Source organism: Cynocephalus volans, chromosome 6, assembly GCF_027409185.1.
Source record: "Cynocephalus volans isolate mCynVol1 chromosome 6, mCynVol1.pri, whole genome shotgun sequence".
In the NCBI taxonomy this organism is placed as follows: domain Eukaryota; kingdom Metazoa; phylum Chordata; class Mammalia; order Dermoptera; family Cynocephalidae; genus Cynocephalus; species Cynocephalus volans.
Genome location: NC_084465.1, coordinates 159,586,873 through 159,609,701, shown reverse-complemented (window position 1 = coordinate 159,609,701; position 22,829 = coordinate 159,586,873). Strand labels below are relative to the sequence as shown.

Here is a 22,829-nt window from a genome sequence, read left to right as displayed (position 1 = left end):
GCTCCCAAATGACAGGGACAGGACTTAGGCTCGAGGGAATTTACGTTTAGTGAGCATGCATGCTTCGGTCACTGTGTTAGATGCCTCACCCCTCCTGTCTGAGCACAGACACTGGAGATGCCACCTCAGAGAGAAGGCATCGTCCAGGGGAGTGAATGGACAGAAACCCTGTGCTGTCACCTTACCTGAATCATGCCCTGGTTCTTATAGCCTCTGCCATAGTACCTTCCCCCTCTTCCAAACGTTCTAATCACTGGGGTGGAAATAACTCCTCTTGGACGCCTAAATGAAAAAAAAGAACAACAAACTGACTTATGTCTGCTACAGACAACATCTAGGATAATATCAAATAGATTTAAAGGCATCTAATCTTATGCTTTACGAACCAACGAGTTTATTAAGTGTGTTCACACCAAATATTTATCCCAAAAAAATCAATCTTATTTTTTTGGTCCATATCCAATACATTTAATTTGAAAGGGAAAAAAACAAACTTTAAAAATGCTAGTTTAAAAAAATAATTTAAAAAAGCAGCTGGTTAATTAAATAATGTATGGTTAATTATTTAATAATGGTTAACTAAATAATTACATAATGCTATATAATTGGATCTTATGCAACCATTAACAAAGAGGTTAAAGAAGAATGTATCTAATGATATTAAAAAACGTCCTTACTAAACTCATAAGTAAAAAAGCAATTGAGATGCTGTTCTTTCACGGCACAGAACTCACCCTCTTGCTGGTCCTCCAACAGAAACCACCTGCAAGGGGAAAGGCCCTCGGGCCCCACGGCCCCGCCTGCTCCCAGCCCAATGGCCAACCACAGTACCAGCTATTTCTAGCTTCCCTCCCTGAGAAGGTATAGGTTGGACTCCTGCACAAAAATACACAAAAAGACAAAATCTTTACAATCACATAATTAAGAACAGCAAAGAGAAACAAGCAAGAAACTTCTTTTCAGTTTTGGTTTATTTAGCATGTAGCCGCTTTATCCCACTTTGCAAAGACAGCTTTTTTATGATGTGGTACCTATGTGCACATAGTTTGGTTTTATTTTTTTTATTTTTATTTTTTTTTAATTATTTTTTTTTTTTTTGTCGTTTTTTCGTGACCGGCAGTCAGCCAGTGAGTGCACTGGTCAAGTCCTATATAGGATCCGAACCCGCGGCGGGAGCGTTGCCGCGCTCCCAGCGCAGCACTCTACCAAGTGCGCCACGGGCTCGGCCCCATAGTTTGGTTTTAAACTATTATTAAGAACCCATGACAACTGAGTTAGGTTACAACTGCAAATGTACAAGACTTTTTAGATAGAAATAGATCCAATAAAGTATTGTCACTGGATGCATATGGCATGCCTTGTCCATTACCAGGATGAAAATCTGCAAACTAAGAATGTTTTTCTCTTTAGGTAAATATTCCAAGTTTACTACCTTAGCCAAACATTATAGGAGATAATCAATAAATCTAGTCTGTATTTCTTACTGTATTGTTTTCTTTTTTTGTCTTTTTGTGACCGGTAAGGGGATCGCAACCCTTGGTGTGGTGTCGCACGCACCGCGCTCAGCCAGTGAGCGCACAGGCCATTCCTATATAGGATCCGAACCCAGGGCGGGAGCGCTGCTGCGCTCCCAAGTGCTGCACTCTCCCGAGTGCGCCACAGGGCCGGCCCTTACTGTATTGTTAAATTAGAATTTCCTTAAGCAGAGTCACAAATATTCATTGTATTCACTAATTTCTATTAATTACTGGTAGCCTGCATATACTAAGATTTTATGACCTAAGAAAATTCTCAAATTTTAACTGACAGCAAAACTTCTGGCACAGGGAATGGATCATAACAAATTCTCCATCATCTTGGTGTTAGCTGTAGCAACGGCCACTGCAGCAGCTACGTCAGCACCGTCCAACAGAAATCTAAGACAAGCCTCATGTTTTCTAGTAGCCACATGAAAAAAGTACAAAGAAACAGATGAAATAAGTGTTTTAGTAATAGACTTTATTTAACCCAATATATCCAAAATAATAATATTTCAACATCTAATCAAGATTAAAAAAAACTAATGAGCAATTTTATATTCTTTTTCTTACCCATAGTAAGTCTTTAAAATCTAGTATATATTTTGTACTTATTAGCCACAGCCAAAGGCGCTCAGTGGTGCATGTGGCCAGTGGCTACTATACTGGACAGTGCAGATCTGAGTTTAAGATATAATTTTAGGAAAGTTAGGAAGCAAGGTCCTCTTGTCATCTCAGTCTAAGAAATCACTTCGTGCACACTACCCACAGTGAAATCTCCCCTCTCTCTCAGTCTTTAATCCCAAATACAAACCAGCTTCAGTTCCAAGGTACAAGGTTCTGAAGCAGATCAAGCAGCAGAAAGGACACACGACTGCAAGCTGCTATGGGTGGAGGAGCCCTGCAGAGGGTGGGGTGGGGGGACACAGAGGGCGGGGAACACGCATGCAGCTGCACCAGGGAAGGAGGGGCGACCATGGCTGCAGCAGGGCCCAACCCGTGGCCACGCCTACAAGGCTCCTTACACCTGGTCCCTACAAGTCCCCCGGAAACTGAGTTAGACAAACACTGCTGATCGAGACAGGAAGGCTTGCCTATCCTAACAGTTACTCTGAAATCTATCTGAACAATCCTGTAATGTGAATTGATGGCCAGATTTAAATCGTTAAGTCCCAAAATGTGAGATTACGATAAAGGTTTAAGTCACAGGCTTCAAATTACAGTAACATCACATTATTTCCAAAGCTAAAAGTTAAGACTTTTTTCTCCTTTGCAAGCCTAATACAAATGAAAAGAGAAACAATGGGAATTTAAAATAGACTAACTTATTTATGTATCTGACATTAAAACTTTCTTTAAAAACATTTCTATGGAACAAAGTGTGACAAACATTTTATACCAGGAATTCTCTGGCCATTAGTCTTCTATAAAAGTATGATAATTTTTACCAAAAGATGATTGCTTGGGAAAGAAACACCACTGAGTACTAGTCAGCAGCTCATCCTATGAACACAAGATGATGGGCAGTGCACCCGGGTGCACAGGAGAGCTCTGTTCTAGGTGGACATTTATTGGTCTACTCTGAAAGGAGAGACTGACCACAGCACAGCCGCTGCAGAGACCTGAGAGCAGAGTCTCAGGGAGGAGCAGTCAGTGGAGGTCGGCTCAGGGGCCCAGAAGAAAGGGCATTCTGTTGGAGGAGGTGCTGGTAAGGACAGTAAAGGAAGGCAGGCGCTGGTAGATGGAGCGGAGTAAGTGCTGGCAGGCAGAAGCTCTGGGGAGGGTGTGGGTGTAATTACCGCCCTGGGACTTGCTAGTCCTGCTGCTGTCACTGCCTGAGAAGGCTCCACAGTGTCCCGATGCTGCCGCCACCCGGAAGGCACGGTAAGGGCCTGTTGCTACCGGTTCCCCATAGGGGCCTCCAAAGCCACAGACTCCTGTGGGATCCGGGGTAGAGAGAGAGAGGGAGAAGCATGAGGGACAGAGTTTGGGGGGACCTGCTGGGCGTTCGGGTCTCCCGACCCCCCTTGTCATCTTACTGTCCTGCACCCACCATCCACCTTCCCTGCAGCAGGTCCTTCAACAGGGTACTGACATTGGGGGCTCACGACGGGCCGTGGAGAACGGGCCCTGGGAAACAGGCTCTGACAGAAGATAGGCACTAGAGGTGGCACTGACCTGGATGGATTTATTTTCTCTCACACATGAGGAAAAAACATCATGAAGACTGGGAGCAGAATGTTTCCAGCTGTACTGACAGATTCTAAAGGGCGGCCTCTGCGCCAGTGCTCAGAGCTCCCTTTCTTCCTCTCCTAGTCTCCTCCAGGAGGGCTCAAGCTCACCCTTGCTAACTAGGAGTCACTGGTCCTAAGACCGACAAATACAAGGTCTCAACACAGCCAGACAGGGCTCAACTACAAGGACCACATGCTCATTTTAAGCCTCTCTTTTCCCACAGGAACAAGTCACAACAGCGACTCACCTGCAAAGCCTCTGCCCCTGCCCTGAGATGGTGGGACAGCCCCGAAGTGGCGTGGGTACACAGAGGGTGGGTAGAAGGGCAGGGTAGGGGGCGGCGGGAACGGAAGTGGGTGGCTCTGCCGCGAGAAGTTGAGCCCCTCCAGGACACTCTGCCGCATCTTCTCCACCTTGGCAGCCTGCTCAGCCTGCAAGTCAAGGACCTAGATGAGAGCACTCACTCACGGCGTTTTAACTGCATTTGAATGAGTAATAAAGAAATAAGATGTTATCGACTGCTGTAAAAATGTGCAGTTGGTCCTCCTTATTCATGAATTCTGTATCTGCAAATTCGCCTACCTGTTAACATTTATTTGTAACCCCAAAATCAACACTCACGGCACTTTCCCGGGTGTTTGCAGACGTGTGCAGAGCGGCCCGACACAGGCCCAGCTGCAGTCACACAACACAACACAACACAGGCCTTCTTGTTTCAGCTCAGGTTGGAACCAGTGTCCTTTTCACGTCCCATTTAGTGCCATATTTTTCTCATTTTTGTGCTGTGCCTTTTGTTGGCGATTTCACTGTTTAAAATGGTCCCCAAGTACAGTGCTAAACTGCTGTCCAGTACTGTGAAGTGTACAAGGAGGCTGTGATGTGCCTCATGAAGGAAATAAGTGTGTTAGAGAAGCTTCATTTAGCTGTGAGTTATGGTACTGTTGGCCCTGAATTCAACAATAATAAATCAACAATATATGTTAAACAAGGTGTCTCTGAACAGAAAAACATATAAAACAAGGTTATGCACAGATTGGCTGAAGAAAATGTGTGACTGGAGCCTCACAGGAACCTAACCCTGTACTTCCCTAGGAGTAATGGTCCAGTATTCTGTAAGTCAGCGTTCAAGCAATTTTTAGAATATAACTACCACAAATAATGAGAATCAACTGTATATCCGGAGCTTGGCTCATCATGGGCCCTGATGCAAATTTAGTTACACACTGGGCTGGCCCAGCCTAAAACTGAGTCCTGTTTCATGGCACAGGTTTCGTGACCTATATGGTATAAAAGACAATGGATTTAGTCAGCAAGCTTCATTTCATTACAGTTAGAGGAGGCCACCCTGCCCCCTAGCATACCTGACCATCACAGAGGTCGATGAGTGGGGTCTTCTCCCGGCTGGCTTTGAGGAGTTTGGATTGGAAGAGCTTCCCATCAAAATACATCCAGGGACAGCAGTGTTCCCAGGGGATTGGCTGTCCACACGCGTCATTTGCAAACAGTGCCATGTCTACTCCACTCATGAAGAGAGCTGACAGCTGAATTCCTCGGGGGTCTAGGTTCTCAATCTTTAAATTGAAAAGAGTAATTTCTATGGAATAGGAGCACTATAGTATTTATTTCTTCCAATGTCTCACTAAAACTCTCCAAAGTTAGCAGATAATATTCCTCAATAAAACACCACCACTAAGTGGTCCTACCATTACCTCATATTGACCTAGCACTGGCCTTATTTGAACAGAAATGCCTTTTATGTTATTTAACAAATTTAAATTTAAGAGAATGCTTTATAAACTTACTGAAATATTTCTGTTTGGGACTTGTAAAGCGTTACACTGTGCGGAATAATACCGTACTGTAGGGTGACACGTGACCTATGACAGTTCCCTTAGCAGTCCAGAGCCCACAACCCCGCCACAAAATAACACTTCACACTTCAGACCTGAACATGTGTAATGTATTAACAGAAAGAGTGTCAAAAATCTCTATTAAGATTTTGCATTTTTCAAGTAGTTATATTAATAAATTACTTGGTATAGTTTCATCTCAAATAAATCTGTACTTTATGTTTACACTATTTTGAAGGCTAATATTTTAGAAAGCAACTTATTAATGAGATTGTCAAAATGTTTTAGGAGAAATGGATAGCTTATTAATGAAAGAACACAATGAAAACACTGTATTTGAACCATGCATGCTATTGGATCTTGCACAGACTTTTCTTTCCCTCATGATGAGTACCAGGTACTGCCTTCTGCACAGAGCCCCCTCTTCTAGCATATGAGGAGCAAGGTGACAAATGCTAGCACAAGTACAGTCAACTCTTGACTGTTTGTATGTGAAAGACCTAGTTTGTGGATTATCCAAGACAAAGTTTTAATTCTGCTCTGGTTTTTGTCTTCAGATGTTGATTGCTTCTCAAGTACAGTCTTTGTGGAGTATATCAATCTAAGCAATGTCTAACTGTGACAAGTCAAACAACTTTTCACTAAAGAGAAAAGAGATCACCCAGGTGCCAAATGCTAATGAGTTTATGATTATCTGCTGTTTTGTACTGTTTGTATCAACATTCCCCATTATCAGCTAACAGTCCAACCTTTTTGTAAATTTTAAGTCAATGCAGTTAAACTTTCAAAACCTGGAGAAGTTTGTTCACATTTATAAAAGCTGTTTGTTTACACCTCTGGATCCCACTGTGTACCACTGGCTCCTACCTTTCCTGTGTAGCTGTCCAGAAGTGAACTAAAAAATGTTCAGTTGAGGGCAGGCGGGGCTGGGATCATGGAATTAGATGCATTTTTATATTATATGCAAAGAGAAGGTCAAAATGGAACAAAGTGGAGAAAAACACTTGATTTATTTAGACCCCAGCAGCCCGTCTCTGAGCTTCAGGAACAAAGACTTCTCAAGGCAGAAAGAGGGAGCTGACCCTGTTGGAAAGTGGCAAAGCAGAGGTGTAGGCCTGTGAATAAACATGGCTGCCACAGGACCCCCGGCCCTGGCCCCTCGCTCTGCGGATGACCACAAATCTCTTCCACCATTTCCAGCCCGGGGGCCTGCACCCTGCTTTCTGCCCTATGCCAGAGAATGAAGAACCCTGGTCAAAGATTAGGGAGAGGAAATGATGGAGCTGATGTTGCTCTAAAAATGTCTGCCTTGCTATCCAAATGTCATACACAAAAATGCCACCAATGCCCTTCTGTGTAAGTATGTGAAGCACAACCCTGCTATTTCCAGAGTCAAACCCTTATTAACTAATGTAACTCAAAACCACTCTCCCAGCAGGCAGCTAGGGGCATGTGGAAACAACAGATGTGTGCCACACAAAAGTACCCGAGTTAGAACTATTCATCTCCAAATCTGCTGACATTCATATACGAGGGGTCTTCAAAAAGTTCATGGAAAGATTCGTATTATCTTTTAACTCTACTTTTCCATGAAGTACCCTCATATATATAAAATAGCTTCAACATTAGTAGAGGAACTGTATTTTTATGGATTTTAAAACTGTTTACAGTTTTAAGATAATTAGCAGTTTTAGTAATGACAACCACCATTAATTTACAAGTTCTCAAAAATAAAAGCTGTACAAACATTGCGAATAAAATCCCTAAGTTGCATAGGTTTTGCTTCCTTCGAAAAATTTTTAAAACTTATTATACAAAGTGTTTTTCTTTCTTGCCCTAAATGTTAATTATATAAAAAAAATATGTAATATATGGGGGACATAAAAAAATGTGTATCAGGCACTGTCTTTTTTACACGTATTGGCCCATTCCCATCTCTCCACAACTGCAGGACACAGGCATTCTGATGTGTTCCACTGACAGGCGGGTCACAGAGCTGGTGACTGCTAGAACCCGCATGTGAGCCCCTGACTGCAGAAATGGCTGCAAGTCACATTCTAACCTCGTGCTCTCATACCAATTGAGATAAAATATCAACATTATCCAAAGTCTCTCAACTAGAGAAACACAGACAAAAAACTCTGACTTTTCAGGAAATATAAATATGAAATTTAATTTCTACCTAATTAGCTTAAGAATCAAATTTCAGTAAAGTTACTTTGTCCAACTTCTAATTACTAGGCGACAGACTCTTACTTTAATTTGTCATATTTACCTATATGCAAAATAATTCTTACTGGTATCACAGACATGTTGCACACCCCTAATACTGTCTTTAAAGCTCTTCATTTTCCATCTTTTATATTCTGCACTTGTCATGTGAAACTGTTAAAAGAATTTAAGGCAATTACAGGAATATCAAGAGTAAGAGAGAAGGAAGCTGGATAAATATCACATCTGTACAAAGTGCCTTCTCCTCACCCGTTACCCACCCTCCTCTAAACACAGGGTCACTGCTAACTTTACCTTATAATTACATTCATTCTGGTAACCTGGGAGAAGGGCTTAAAAAATATAACAGGAAAAAAATGAGAGCCATCAATCACCATCACAGGCATTCAAGGAACCATGCAGAACACTCTCAATTATTCATGGACATGGTGCACAGAGAAAGCATGGATGAGATGAAGTTCTTTAAAATTCATTTTAGCTCATGGTTCCAATGTCTTTTCCCACCAAACCTCCCATCAGAAAGCTAACATGAGTCCAAACCGTCAGAACTGAGTCTTCTTCTTTTCCTCTTCCGACGGCAAGATGCACAGTGGACAATAAATGGCAGAAGAAAAATAGAGTCTGGGCAATCCACAAACTGGGTAAAGGGCCTTACACAACAGCCGCAACAGTCAAGAGTTGACCATAGCATGAGCAGTGAAATGTCGTATTACAGAAAAGCACTGCTGTTGCTTTTGATATGTCAAAAAACTTTAATGGCTAAAGGAAAAAGCAATTTTAAAATTTAATTTTCTGTCACTGAATTTTGGAACCCTCAGCTCTGCACAGGAATTTTTGTAGCATTTAAATAATGATTATTACTATCAATTCTCAATCTGATAGCTGAGAGGATCTTCAACTAAAAAAATAAACACACACACACACGCACACACAAAAACAAAACTGCCTTCCCCCCCAAAAATGTTATTTTTCCAAAGTTCTTTCACAATTTATACTAATCATGAAAATGAAGCACTTACAGGTGTAGGCTGTCCTTATTAAAGGGAACCGTCGACCTCCAGACAAGCAAGACCCAGAGGAACGATGAGTGAGACTGAAGTTAACTACACATAAAATATGTCTTTCTGAATACATCTCTAGAATTGTCTTGCTTTAGATGAAGAATCAGGAGAAAACCATGAAAGCACTAAGACCTCAAAAGAACCAAAATGAAAGCTTAGAGTGGATTGTTTATCAAAAGTTATATCCTATGTGTTGATCCAAAAATGAAAAGGATATGGGGACATAAGATGAACTTTGAGTAAAAGTAACTTGATGGTGAATAAGGCTTAGTGGGCATACCTGATACCTGGCGGTGTGATTTTCAGAACTGGGATGTCAATACTGATGGAATAATCTATATAAGAGAAACAGGAGTAGAGGTAGAGGGCTGGCACCACACTCTAGTGAAAGTACTTCCAACCCCCTGAAGCACAGTCTGTAACGAAGACGGTGATGAGACAAACCAGGTGAGGGCACAGGGAAGGACCTGACTTAGCACCAGCCACACTGCCTGACGGGACACTTGACCGAACATTGAAAACAGAAATGTAAATTCAAAAACATTAAAAGTAATAATAACTTGTGTCTAACAAACAGAAAAGCTTGATCTATAAAGAACACAATTTGAGGTGAATTCTCCTAAGGTCTGGTTATTTTACCTAGCTTGTTTCAAAGTCATCAGAAGTCTCAGGTGAGCTCCACATGGTCGAGGAGGTTCAGTCAACACCAAATTATTCAATTTAATACAATAATTTAGGGAAAACCACAAATTTATTAAGCACCAACTGTCATATACTGAAAGTCTATAAAGCGAGCCTAAAATTCCTCATCAGGGAAAGAATGCCTTCATAAAGAATGGCAAAAAGATTTAAAAGTGAAGGCAATTTTGTCAAAAGACATTAACTGATTACAAATCAAACTCTGTAGGAAAAAAAAAAACTGATGGCAAAGAAAAAACAAAACCCTGTACATTAAAAAGAAAAGGCAGATCTGTCAATTTAGCTAACTTTGAAAACTCTTGAACTTCCTAAAATTTGGTATGAAAATTAGAAAGCAATTACAACCATTATGAAAACAGCAACTAATAAAAGTGTACTGAAAAAGATGTGCACGCTAAAAAATTAGGTGTCAACTTGGAGAAAATCAATATTGTCAAAATAATTACAGAACAAAAGAAATTACTAGAAGGGAAAATTAAAAGGAATGTAATGTAAATACTGACTAAAAAGGACACAGGGATGATGTTGTAACACGGTTCTTCAAGTGGTCTTTTAAAGGGGATTTTATAATACTAGAAGGGCAAAGAATATTTTTTAGAGAAAACTAAAGTTGTAATTAGGAACAATGGAATGAAATAAGAAAAAGAATTCTGGCTAGATGTTAGAAAATTCTTAAGATCAAGCCCTCCCAGGGTTTGGAATCCTCTCCTAAAATAAAAAAGGCAAGTTTATTTCCTGATGTGAAAAACAAGAATAAACATCCATTGGTAAACAAGGGAAAATCTTTCTCTGACATAAGTGAAATCGATCATTTCTAAACTGGGAATGGCAAATCCATAACTAGAAAGAAATATTCCCTTTGCCCTGAAGGCAATCAAGTTCACATCATATTAGTAATATCAGTTTAGTGCACTAAGCAGTTCTGCCCGGTGAAGCTGTGTTACACTGAAATCCAAAGCAAGGCTTCCCAAGACCATGAAATGCGGCTGATAGATTACCTTGAGCTCCTGTAGCTGGTCAGGTTCATAGAGTTTGGGAGACAGCGCCTGAGCCAGGAAGGCATCCAGCTCTTGACGACGCAGTATGCGTGCTCCTGGCCACTGCACCATATACCTAAGGAGAGACAGAAATGATGAGGCATGATTACTGAGTGATCACCCATTACATGGACAAACCTAGCAAGGGGTTCTAAGTAAATGCAGGATGCTGTGAGCCAGCAAGGCCCATAAGGATTTCTCATCCAGCTTTTCTATTTTCACTGATGATGCCAATTACAAATGAAAGCACAGTCATCATCCAGAGAGATCAGAATGTTTTACTTTAGAGTAATTAAAAATAGCACACTAAATCACGCATACTGCAAACTAGCTGGTCAGTGGTTTTTGACACAACTTCACTCTTGTGAAAAATGTAATCCCTGGAAGTACACTATAAGCACCAATTTACACGATTTATTCATTTTAATTCAAGCCAGGACACCCAGGAGGTAGACCCCAGGTCCAAAAAAGAAAGGTTAATCTCATGATAAAGAGCAGCACGTGTTATATGAACCTCTGCAGCTGAAGGCTCCACAGTGGCAGGTGAACAAATGGGGATGGTGCAGAACTGAACGGCGATGGGGGGCAGAGACCTACTCAAGAAAAGCAACACACAGGACAACCACAACCTTCAGAACAGGTGCACCCTGGTGTGGTAGCTGCAGGGAAATCTGTTTCCAGATCTTCAACTTCAACCACAGCAGTCTGCCCGACAGCCCCCAGCTCCATGCTGCATCTCTCCCTGCCCTGCACCAGCACCACCTGGTGACAAACTCCCAGGGTGCGCAAAGGCACAGCACCAAGTAGAAAGTGAACAGACTGCCATAACAACTAAGTCATAAACCTTTCTGCAAGTTCAACGGTTCTCAATTCTCTGCATTTGACAAACTTGAAGGATGACCGAATCAAGTTGCCAGCTGATCACTAAAAATAACTTAAAATGATATATTACTAGGTGATCTCTCACAAATAACTCAAAAGTAGTTCAGAGAACTGTGACATGCTTAATAAAGTTCTTTCCATTTTCATATGCTGAGTAAGTGTTCTTAGTGTTTAAAATCTAAGTTAAAAACAAGGGTCAGATATGGTGCTGCTCTGAACTCACTCCTATACTTATTAATATTCATCCACAAGAATATAAACCAAGGGGGAGGAGCTCATTAGGAGATATATTTTCAATTAAATTCCAAACTGGAAATTTTATGTGCTCATTAGCTGCCAGGTATCAGTCTAAGCATTTTACACACGTCAACTCACCAATTATCATGGCAATTGAGGCAGGAACAATTATCACATTTTAGAGACAGGGAAACCGAGGCACAGAAAGCATATACACTTCATGGTAAAATTATGTGGCAAAAGTAGGAATGAAATGCAATTTCAATGTGAATGAACAGTGAATATTACATTTCTGTGGTATCTGTATTTGATCAAATATATTTTAAAAAGTGATATAAGGTTTCATGTAATTAAACTGTCAATATCTGCAGTAACAAAAATTACATTCTTTGCAATTAATTGAGTGCCACAAGTCTTAAATACAATTGTCTTACTGAGTTTTAGTCAGTGTCCCCATTAAATGACTCCTCAGTCCCTCCTCCCCCACCCTCTGGCTATAGGTTCCTTCTTGGGGATAGGTTTGTTTTTCCCAAGACCTCTCTTATTTTTTCCTGACAGCCAAGACGCTCAGAACTCAATTTAGCTGCTATAACAAATAGCCTTGTTGGTCAGAATACCTACTTTTTCCTCTAGCCAGCTTTCTATAACAAAAATAACATTTAGTTCCTTCTCATCATAGGTCCTCTGAATGCCTGCCTGGATACTGAGTATGAAATGCATATGTGTGTAAATACACAGATTAAATACCAAACCACACGGACAGCAAGAATGGCGTCACAGTTAAGAGTGGCTGATGCCTTATTCTGAGTCATCTCATTTATTCAGGCCATTCCTATCTGTACATTTAGAATATTTTCAGATCTCTCTCACATGGCTAAATCTACCTATGAAATTTCTGGAAATCTTTTCTCTAGATGTGGTTTTCCACACAATTGAGTATAATATACAAATGTTATTTGATGTGCCAAGCAGCTATAGGGCCTCGGGAGAGTCGCTTAACCTTCCTGGCCTTCATTTTCTTACCACGGCAGGGTAACCTCCTCTCACTGCCCTTTACAAGCACAGGAGTGGGGAAAGCCAGAGCTCCAACAGGACAGAGGCAGACGCGGTCAGTGACCTCTCGACCACCGACCTCTCAGAACACACTGGGCAGGATCTACAAGGTCTCTGAGCAAACACACTTCGGGGTCTCATGCCTTCCACCCATTATTCTGTTAAATGATTTAAGCTCTTCCAGGATTTAACCCAGTCTGCATGTATTTGTCTGATGTCTTGTCTCTTCATGAGAATGTAAGCTGCTCTTGGATGAGGGCCTCGTCACCTTGTCCACCTTTTATCCCATTAAAGACCTCAGCCTTCACCCTCACATTGCACCACCCTCTGCTCAGACACCACCTCCCTTGTCTCTCTCTGCTTTGGAGGATTCTAGAGATCTGACTGATATTCTCCCCATCCCTCCCAACTGCTGCTATAATGTCACATTTAAAATATATGTATGCCCAACACTACCTTAATTGAGCAATAAATGTTAACATCACTACCAGAAGCAACAGCTGCCTTAGAGTGTGAGTAGAAGCCCACCGCACCCCTTCTGCAGCGTACTGCCTCTAATGCAAGAACTGCATCTAATCATCAAGAAATATCTGTCAAATCTAAATTGAGAGCAGTCTACAAAGGAACTGAAAAACTACACCATGAGCTGGCCACTGTGTTTGTCAATAAAATTTTCCTGGAGTACGGCCACACTCATTCACTTGTGTCTCGCCTGTGGCCATCTGAATAGTGCTGAAGAGGCTGTAAACTTGCTTCTGGGATCACTGCTGAGGCAGGGCTCACACTACAGCTGGCAGAGATCCATGCAAGCACCAAGACAAGCACATAGGAGAAAGGAGGTGTGAGGTGGAGCTACAAAGACAGTTGGTTTCCTCCCCATGTGTCCAGCACAGAGCAAGGCCTCCACGTGGCACCAGCCAAACAAGAGGCTGAATGAATGACAGACAGGACTAAACAGCGACACTACCCTGTACCACCACACCAAGGAGCACGAGCTAAAAAACAAAGATGGAAGACTGTGGACGTCACTCTCCACCAATGCAACAGCAGCTTGTCCTCTCCCGATACCACAGGGCCATGTGACATCCAGGGGCGCCCAGCACACTGTGTCCGCACTCTGGGCGCCTGGGGTCAGGGATGTGGAGGACAGTCAGGTGCTCTGCTAGACCATGTCTTACATATGTGGAGAGGGGACACTGACAGTACCAGATTGAGGGACTGGGGAGAATTCTGTTTTCCGTGAGAAATAGCAATACACAGGCAGCAGCCTTGGGGTGGATCCACAAAAGCACTGGAGGGCTGGGACAGTGAAGCCAGTGATGGGGAAAGCCTGGTTTCTAACTGCCATCCCCACGTGGATGAGCTGGGCTGCTTGGAGAAGTGGGGATCCCAGGCTGAGGCAGGGAGATGCGAGGGAAGGCAGAACATCGGCAGAGAAGTAAAGAGCACAGAGAACAACAGGGCCAGTGGAGAGACCACAAAGGCCAGCTGACAAGGCGAGCAGGGCAGCATCAAAATCAAAATGAGTGACGGTGCAATGGACCAAGATCCCTGGAGACATGGGAAGCTGTGGCTCCACGCTGATACAGCATGCCAACCATCTGAGAGCAGTCTGCAGAACGTCTCTCATGAAGAAGCCACAGCCACCTCCTACACTTAGTCCTCAGGGTGAGCAGCCTGTGTAATAGGAGGGACAGAACCATGAGCCCCCAGACAGGCACCACACTGAGAGCAGAGAGGACTGGGAGTGGGTTCCTGGTCATAAAGGACCCTGCTGGGACCATTGGAAAAATAAGCCCTGAGGATAGGATGGACTGAAGAATCAATGTGGGTCGATTTTGATGGCTCTCTGATGGTTATACGAACATAGGAAAATGTCGTTTGTTAGGAAATCACACTAAGGTATTTGAGTAAGAAAAGCATTTTGTATTATACTTGTAATTTTTCACTACATTTGAAATTGTTTCAAAACAAAACAAAACCAACCCCCAAAACCTAATGAACATCCAGTATGCATCCCAACTCCAATTAACGTCAAAATGTCAACAGTGTCTACACGTGCACCTGCTGCTGTCAGCTGCAAGGGCCCAAACACGGAGACTCCCGCAGCAGGAGCCACCGGCACCCAGACCAGGGCTTCCAGACATTCTTCCCCATGACAACGGACCAGGGCTGATGCTAGAGCAGGGGGACACAAGACACATCAGAGGCACCCTGTAGGGCCAAAAGCCAGGACGTGCTCCCAAAACAAAGGGATGGTGGTGTCACAGGGCCAACCCCAAAGAGCTCCCAAAGCCAGAGTCAGGACAACACGGGCAGCAAGATAAGTAACAGTACTGGATACAACCCAAAATGAACTGATTTTAACCCTATAAAATGAGTACACAGGTCCAAACTGATATCAATAAATGACTAAATAAATGAAAGGGGAAGAAGAAACTAATTTTCCCTATAGAAGAATTCCAAATAATACATAATATAATCCCTCCTTATAGCCTACAAACTCTTCAATATTTAAAGAATAAACCATGTTTAAAATTATACGACATTTACATGCTACATGTTTACCAAACGTATCTATTATATAAATATACCACATAGTAAAATTAAAACATATATTGCACTTACATGGCCCACATTTCTATAATATATGTAAATATGGGATCAGGACAAATTTCAAAAAACAGGATTCATCTGGAATAAACCTGACATCCTTTCTAGAACTTGTTCGATCCCATGGTCACAGCCCTCACCCCTGCCCACACCCCCAGCACCCACCGTAAGACGCAGCAGAGCACCATGAGGTGAGTGGGCACGTTGGCAGGGTTGAGCATGGCTGGGGTGTCCGACCTCATGCAGGCCAGGAAGGCCCTCATCCTGCGGTTCTTGTCCTCCACCGCCTTGCCCAGCCACAGCCGCTTCAGGTTAGGGCAGGTCCACTCCCTGAAGGCAAGAGCTTCCACCAGTTCTGGGGTTTGAGGAGACTTCCCTTTGTAAGCTGCCCACTCTTTAATGATCACTGGTGAGACTACAGAGAAGAAAAACCGGAGAAGACACATTCATGCACCGGATCATCTACTTTCAGCTTTAACAAACACAGACTGCTCTAGAATTAGAGTCTGAAGACGTGGCCCAGCAGGTAACAGTGCATTCTCTCATCAGCAAGCCACCAATCATGAAGTCTCATGTGTAAAGTACCTTGTATGCCCCTCTACTCTGTGCAGTTAATGGCTTATTCAGATTTTCAGTTAGGCCACAAATAAATTTCTTCTCAAATCATGACTTGATTTTCCCATATAACTAATATGTATAAATCAAGAACGTTAGACAAAATTTATTTTAATATTTTAAATCTATTAATAGCTTTAGGAATAACATTTTGCATAATTCACAGAAGTATGTGATTATCTGATTATTTTAACATGGAAAAATTCAATTTAGATAGTTAATCTCTATTCCACATAGATAAATACTTTCACAAATTACATTTGAGAAATAATTTGCATTTGGCAGCCACTTTGCTTAAGGACCTCTTACTTTAACACACATAACTGTTCAACTCTCTTTTAAAGACTGGCTAGTAAAACACAAGTAGAAGTAATATTCCAAGCTTTGAAATCCCAGATTATGTCTGTACACAGTAATTATATTCAGCAAGACAGTGTAAAATTCTCTAATATTTCACCTAAAAGCAAGAAATTCTAAGTTGATATAATACAAAAACAATGACCTTTTATCCACAGTTTTTTTTTTTTTACCACTATTAGAGTAGATTAATTCTTACAAACACACAAACATGCATATTTTTCCCATATAGTTTCCAAATAAATTAAGGAAAAACAATGACAGGGGAAATACAGTGAAGAGGATCCACACTGCACAGCAAAATGTAAAATTTCTCATCAAGTGCACTGAGGTAACAATCCTCCAGTAAAATGTGGGTGTCCACTTCCTAAGTAAACAGTAGCTTGCTTTGGTTACTTCATAAGTAACAAGTAGCTTGCTTCAGTTCAGTTACACCAGAACCAAAGCAGGCCCTGTGTGGCCCCTGCCTGGTGAGCTGCTGGACCTGAGCCAAAGGCCCTGTCCGGGCTAACATGGCACACTGCACAGCCCGTGGCTGGGACAGACATTGGGATGGTACCGGGAACTCTAATTGATCTTCAACATATTAATTCTACCCAAATAACATTAATCCAACTGGGTTCACTTTCTCTAAAATAATGCCTATGGCAGTTTAGAGATCCTAAAGAATGCAAAATTACAACAGAGTTAAATGAGTAACTGGCTGATCTCCAGTTCCACTCCAACTCTGAATATGGTCAGGCTATACAAGAAACTCGTAAAATGCAATCAAAAACGTCAAGAGTTAGATATTTGGATATACAGTTTATCAGCAACAGAAAAAAAAAATACTTAAACACATTTCAATACCGGACAAGTCAGGTAGCAGGGTCATATATTGGAACACATTGTGGGTCTTGGCATCGTGGCAAGGGCTCTGTGACTGCCCTTCCAAAGCCGACTCCAAGTGGTGTCCCCTTCACATGAAGCCGATTTGGCAGAACAAGGGTACAAGTTGACAGTCACTGAAAATTTTCCTTTTACAAGAAAGTTACTGTTGTCATTAGGCAAATTCCTTTCATTTACATTTTGAATATCTTAGTGTTTAAATGTTAAAGGAATATTTAAAACACTCAAAATGCTTATTTTAAAGTCCATCGAAGTCAAAACACAGATATACATGTATATAGAAATACACGCTTATTTGTTTTTATTCAATATTTTTAGGTGTCAGATATAAAATCAATAAAGTCTCCATTACCAAGCAGACCCTGTCCTTGGACGCACAATCTAAGAAACCATACCCACAGCGTTCCCACTGAGCTCCAACACAGCCAGCCCAGTTTCTGGAAGCTTCCCCAGAGGCAGCATCAGATTATACGGGATCATCATCACCATCACCATCACCAAAGCAGGTCTTCCTACAAGCTGCCCCTCTCCCTGCCTTCCCTCCTGTGATCCAACATGAAGGCTGCTGGGCCACAAGAAGAGAAAACAGACAAAGGGAGCTTACAGCACAAGCTGTTGACCAACAACAATCTAACATGTTTCTATTAGATCACTCCACACACCACACTCCCCGCCAACATACACACACACCACACTACACCACACACGCACCACACACAAACATTCCTCCCCCACACACCCCACACACATACAGCATGAGTTTATTGAGTCTTAAAAAACAGACTGCACATGTCAGAAGTCCCCTTGGGGTCTTGCCAAGAGGCATTCTTATTAAATCCACCTTTATCTTCATCATTCCTTTCCTTCTCTTTCATCAGCTCTGTTTTCGCCTCTTTAATCATTTTTTAGCAATCATTTTATTTATGGTTTTGTTTTCATTCTACAAAAAAATTGTTAGAAGATTTTCATTCTCAAATTCAGAACCGTTAGCCCTCTGCACATTTCATTTACAAGGCCAAAGGCCAGGTTAAGTGGAAGAGGAACGGGTCTTAACGCTGAGTAGTGCCCTAGCTTCCAGGTTCTGACAGTTTTCCACATCAGGGCTCTGAGCACCTCCCGAGTGCCTGGATTTGCCTGGCCTGATGCCGTGTCTCAGACTCTACACAGCTCAGAGACTGAAAGATGGACATACTCCTTAAGAGCTGCAACTAGAACTCATGACATGGACAGAGGCAAAACCCCAGCCAAAGGCTGTCTGAGTGCTGGCAGGGCACACGCTGTGCCAGGTGAGACTGCAGGCACAGTAGGGACAGATGCCAATTGGTGTCCTCTCTACCAGTGCTAAACACTTTTGTTGCCCATCTGCAATACTCATGACCTCAAATCTAATTTAGGAAACACCTGCCTTTACCAGAAAATAGATGTGATTAACACAAAGACTTCCTCCAAATGCAGAGGTGCTCTTGACTTGCTTATTTTTAGAAGGTGTGTTCATCTGTCTTTAGACAATCTAATATTTGGAGATCTTTTGAGTATTCCATCACTTAACAGCTGTGAAACCTCTGACCAATCATTTCACAAGTATTTTGAGCACCTGCGATGTGCCAGGGCTGGGACAAGAGGGTGCAGGTGAGGTGGTGATCAGAACGTGTATGTGCCTGAGGGTGAGGGTCTCTCCTTTGGTTCTCAGACCTGGGCCTGGCTCCAGGAACTAGGAAAAGGGGCTAATACCTTCACAACACAATCCTAATGATTAAATATAAAAAGCACCCGACACCTCTTGTTATGTAGGAAAAACTGTGAGAGATCAACTAATATTTGATACATGACTTACATTAAGTCAAAATTAAAAATTAGTGCTTAAAGAATTCCAAGGGACATCCAGTTTTCAGGCTGACACACAGTAGCCTTAAGGGTGGCAGGAGCTAAACAAAGAAGGCGTGGCCCTGCTTTACAAGTCCCTGAATGCGGCAGCTGGAGGGCAGCTTTCAGAGACAGAGCACTGCCCTACCCTCTTCTCTCCAGGATCCTGGGTCATTCCTAAGAGTCACTGCTGCCCAGGAGGGGACTTCTCAGCTCTCACTGCGATATTCAGCTTACAGGAAATAAGCAAACACAAAGTAGCCAGCTAACAGGAAGTAATCTGGGATTACTCAGTAATCCGAGTAAGTAATCTTTTTTCATTTTGCAAAGCCCCCTGAGCATGTAGGCTTGCCCACAATGGTGGCAGGGCCGCTGGGCACCAGAACACCTGAGCGGGCACTGTCTAGGACGTGGAGAGGGCATGGTGGCATGAAATGACCTCTATCTGGAAGGATGCAGCAAGGTATGCTCATGCTGCCTTTCTTTAGAAGAGTAAGAGCATCCAGAGGTCAGTTCATACAGTTCATCTATGAATAAATGTTGTGTACCACCACCATCAACAATATTTCTTTCTTTTTTTTTTGAAGATGACCAGTAAGGGGATCTTAACCCTTGACCTGGTGTTGTCAGCACCACCCTCTCTCAAGTGAGCTAACCGGCCATCCCTATATAGGGTTCCGAACCTGTGGCCTTGTTGTAATCAGCACCACACTCTCCCAAGTGAGCCACGGGCCGGCCCAACAATATTTCTCTTGTCTTCTCTACTGACAGGAAAGTTCACTATTTCAGGAAATAGCCTACTTCTATAAGACTGAATATTAGACTGTCTTCCTCACCTTACACTAAACCAAATTTCTACATTGGCCAAAACAACTCTGGGGCATCGGTTTTCTAAATTACCAGAATCTAAATTTATAATGCATTTTCTTTACAGAAAGGACCCGTTGAAAATACAGTTTGGGGCCATAAAACACTATCATACTTAAGCTGTCAGTAAAAACCCAATGTTTTCCATCAGAGGCTCATCGTCTCCTCCTAGCACCACATTTAACACGTGACAACCAGCCAGCTCGGGAATGTGTTACAATGCTGACTTTGGGATCTACCCCAGACCGGGAATAATAAACATGGTTCATCGCCACATTATAAAGTATGTCTCTGAGCTCAGTGCCAGCATGCCACCATTAATAAACAATGCCTGAACAGGTCTCAGGAAGGGAGAGCTGCAGCACGCACAAATCGTATTCACAGGTGTGGAAATGATGCAGCAAGGTCATGACTTCCAAGACTGTGGCAAGCAAGACTTTTGATCTGTACATGTGCATTTGGGAATGAACTACGTTTTACTTGCTGAGCGTTCCTGGGGTTGTTACGAAAACAAACATAAATAACAACAAAAAACTCCAGCTCCTTCATATCAGAGGAGAAACAGAAAAATAGACACAATAAAGGCCATTTTTTCCTTCTGACAGAATAGTGTCTGCTGACCTCTAAACAGCACCAGCATGGGCAGAAGGTGGGGCCAGCGGGGCTGACACACCCATGAGTACCCCCCACAATTCTCAGAGATAAAACCTTGATATCTGAGACTGGGAGCAGCCCACTGTCCACAAAAACATAAATGCTTAGTAGGCCACAGGACGCATAGCAGAACATGGTATTACAGACATGTAGGTAAACACTGCTCACGTTCCTCATTCTCCCCTTGCATGCTATTCCCAGTGTATTAGAAACTCAAAAGTTGAAGGACTTGTAAAATAAGTATTAAACGAAAAGACTAACATCACGGCCTGGCCTGTCACATAATTCACCTTCCTAAGCAACCATCTCTTGTGCTAGGTCCACTCAAAGTTCTGTGGCTTTGTAGAATAAAAAAATTCAGATTGATTTGTAAATAGCCTTCATAGAAATCATGGGGAAAATGTTCACAATAACCAATGTGAGGAGACATATTAAACTAGCACATTAATGTTAATTAACTAGTGTATTGTTTTATAATACAATCCACAGTGAACAGACTTATTTTTAATTAGCAGTCCCAATTATTGGCACAAACAAAAACATTTCTATTTTAGTTGTTTTTTGTGGCTGGCCGGTACAGGGATCAAACCAAAAATATTTCTAAAGCAAATCAGACCAGGAAAATCGATGTTCCTTTCAGCTTTCTATATAGTTTAAAAGTATAAGAATAAATATAGGAAAATCCGTTATAAAAATAATACTCACAGTCTATAAACTTGCTCCCTAGTTCCAAAATTTACCTCAATGTCTATAATTTATGTCCATCTACGTTTTATAAGCCTGTTTGTTTTACTTAATTCTGAGGCACTGGGAAAGACTAGTTATAGGAAATGCAAGGCAAGAAAACTTATTAAGTGGATGATGTTGAATAAAAATGCACAGATTACTGAGCTTTACTTTCCTGAACTTTTCGCTCTTCAGTTACAGCTGAGACTACTCATTACACTAAGCTTTTAACACTTAGGCCCTGTACCCTCTCTTGCTTATCCCCACACCACTGCAGTCCTTCCCACTGGCCCTTGGAGAGAACCCTAGTGACTGGGGGTGGCTGAGAAAGGACAAGCCTTTGGGGCACCAAAGACTCCAAGGACGGCAGTAGGAAGATAAGGTGCACAGAGCCACTTCCACTGCAGGAGCAAGTCTAAGGAACTTGCACGTGGCAAAGGCCTCAAAGCCCAGAGTTGTGACTTAAGACTCTGGGCTCCTATCTCCAGGCCCAGCCTTTATAACAGAAACAGGTCCCTGGGCTTCACCCCTCACCCCCAACAGCAGCTGCTACTGTCACCACCTGTCACATCTATGGGAACCAGTCAGCACCTGGTGTCAACGGCTCTCTTGAGCACGCCCCACTGGGAAGACTGAGAATTCCACAGAGCACACTGCCACAATAAGCGATTTCTGATGAATTTCTTAATAGGCCCTAGGGACGAACAGAAAGGAGTAAAAAATAAACTGCCAGCATGTAATTCAACATGACTTTCCAAAGGCTGGGATTTTCTAAGAGTCTGATATCCTACTTTAACCATACAATGACTTTAAAAATGAAACTTTGGTAAGTCACATGATGACTAACTGTAAATTATGAATACTTTAAGACTAGATTTTGAAATAAGTACATGTCTTAAATCTAGTGAGAGTAAAATATTTTTAAATAACCCTCATGACTTCATTATGCCCTTCGAATAGTTCTCTCTGATAATAAGGCAGCTGTCTTAGGCAATTCTTTATTGTTCCAGTGACCATTAACAGGATCATACACTTGTATACATCAGATCTTGAAGCTACTTTAGAACACAACCGTCTCATTTAAAAACGGCTGCACCGCTGCTTGAGTGGCAGGCTCACTGTGGAGCCCACCTGCAGAGGCCTCTATGGCCAGACCACAAAGGAAAGCCAAGGGTGTTAAGAGCAATCCCTCACAGGGACCTGCTTGCCCAGGACTCTTTCTGTGGCTTCTGGCTCTCCTTCTACTGGGCCAAGGATTTCATTTAACCTACATGTGGCCCAAGAGTGACCACAGGTTAAACAGCACATATCAACAAGATTCAAATACAATCATCAATCGTAGTTCCATCTTGTCACCCAAGAACTCCTGAGAAACCTTTCAAGTCAGCTTCATTGCAGCATGATCAGACATTTTCCCATCACATTCAGAGTGTCAAGAAGCTA

General features: G+C 42.3%; 1 protein-coding gene across 5 annotated transcripts in view; it reads right to left on the bottom strand.

Annotated features, from left to right (window-relative positions):
- Positions 1-22,829, bottom strand: part of FAM120A (family with sequence similarity 120 member A) — a 101,769-nt gene that overhangs the window by 5,659 nt on the left and 73,281 nt on the right. For 3 of the 5 annotated variants that reach the window (XM_063098972.1, XM_063098975.1, XM_063098974.1), the window contains 7 exons: positions 15,582-15,831; positions 10,593-10,707; positions 5,114-5,323; positions 4,000-4,183; positions 3,317-3,454; positions 735-876; positions 186-282 (listed from right to left, as the gene is read on the bottom strand). In XM_063098972.1, coding sequence (XP_062955042.1) covers positions 186-282; positions 735-876; positions 3,317-3,454; positions 4,000-4,183; positions 5,114-5,323; positions 10,593-10,707; positions 15,582-15,831 — 1,136 coding nt within the window. Of the gene's footprint in view, positions 1-185; positions 283-734; positions 877-3,316; positions 3,455-3,999; positions 4,184-5,113; positions 5,324-8,853; positions 9,028-9,175; positions 9,231-10,592; positions 10,708-15,581; positions 15,832-22,829 lie in introns of those variants that run through there. The other 2 variants (XR_010023831.1, XM_063098976.1) reach the window with 2 other exon arrangements.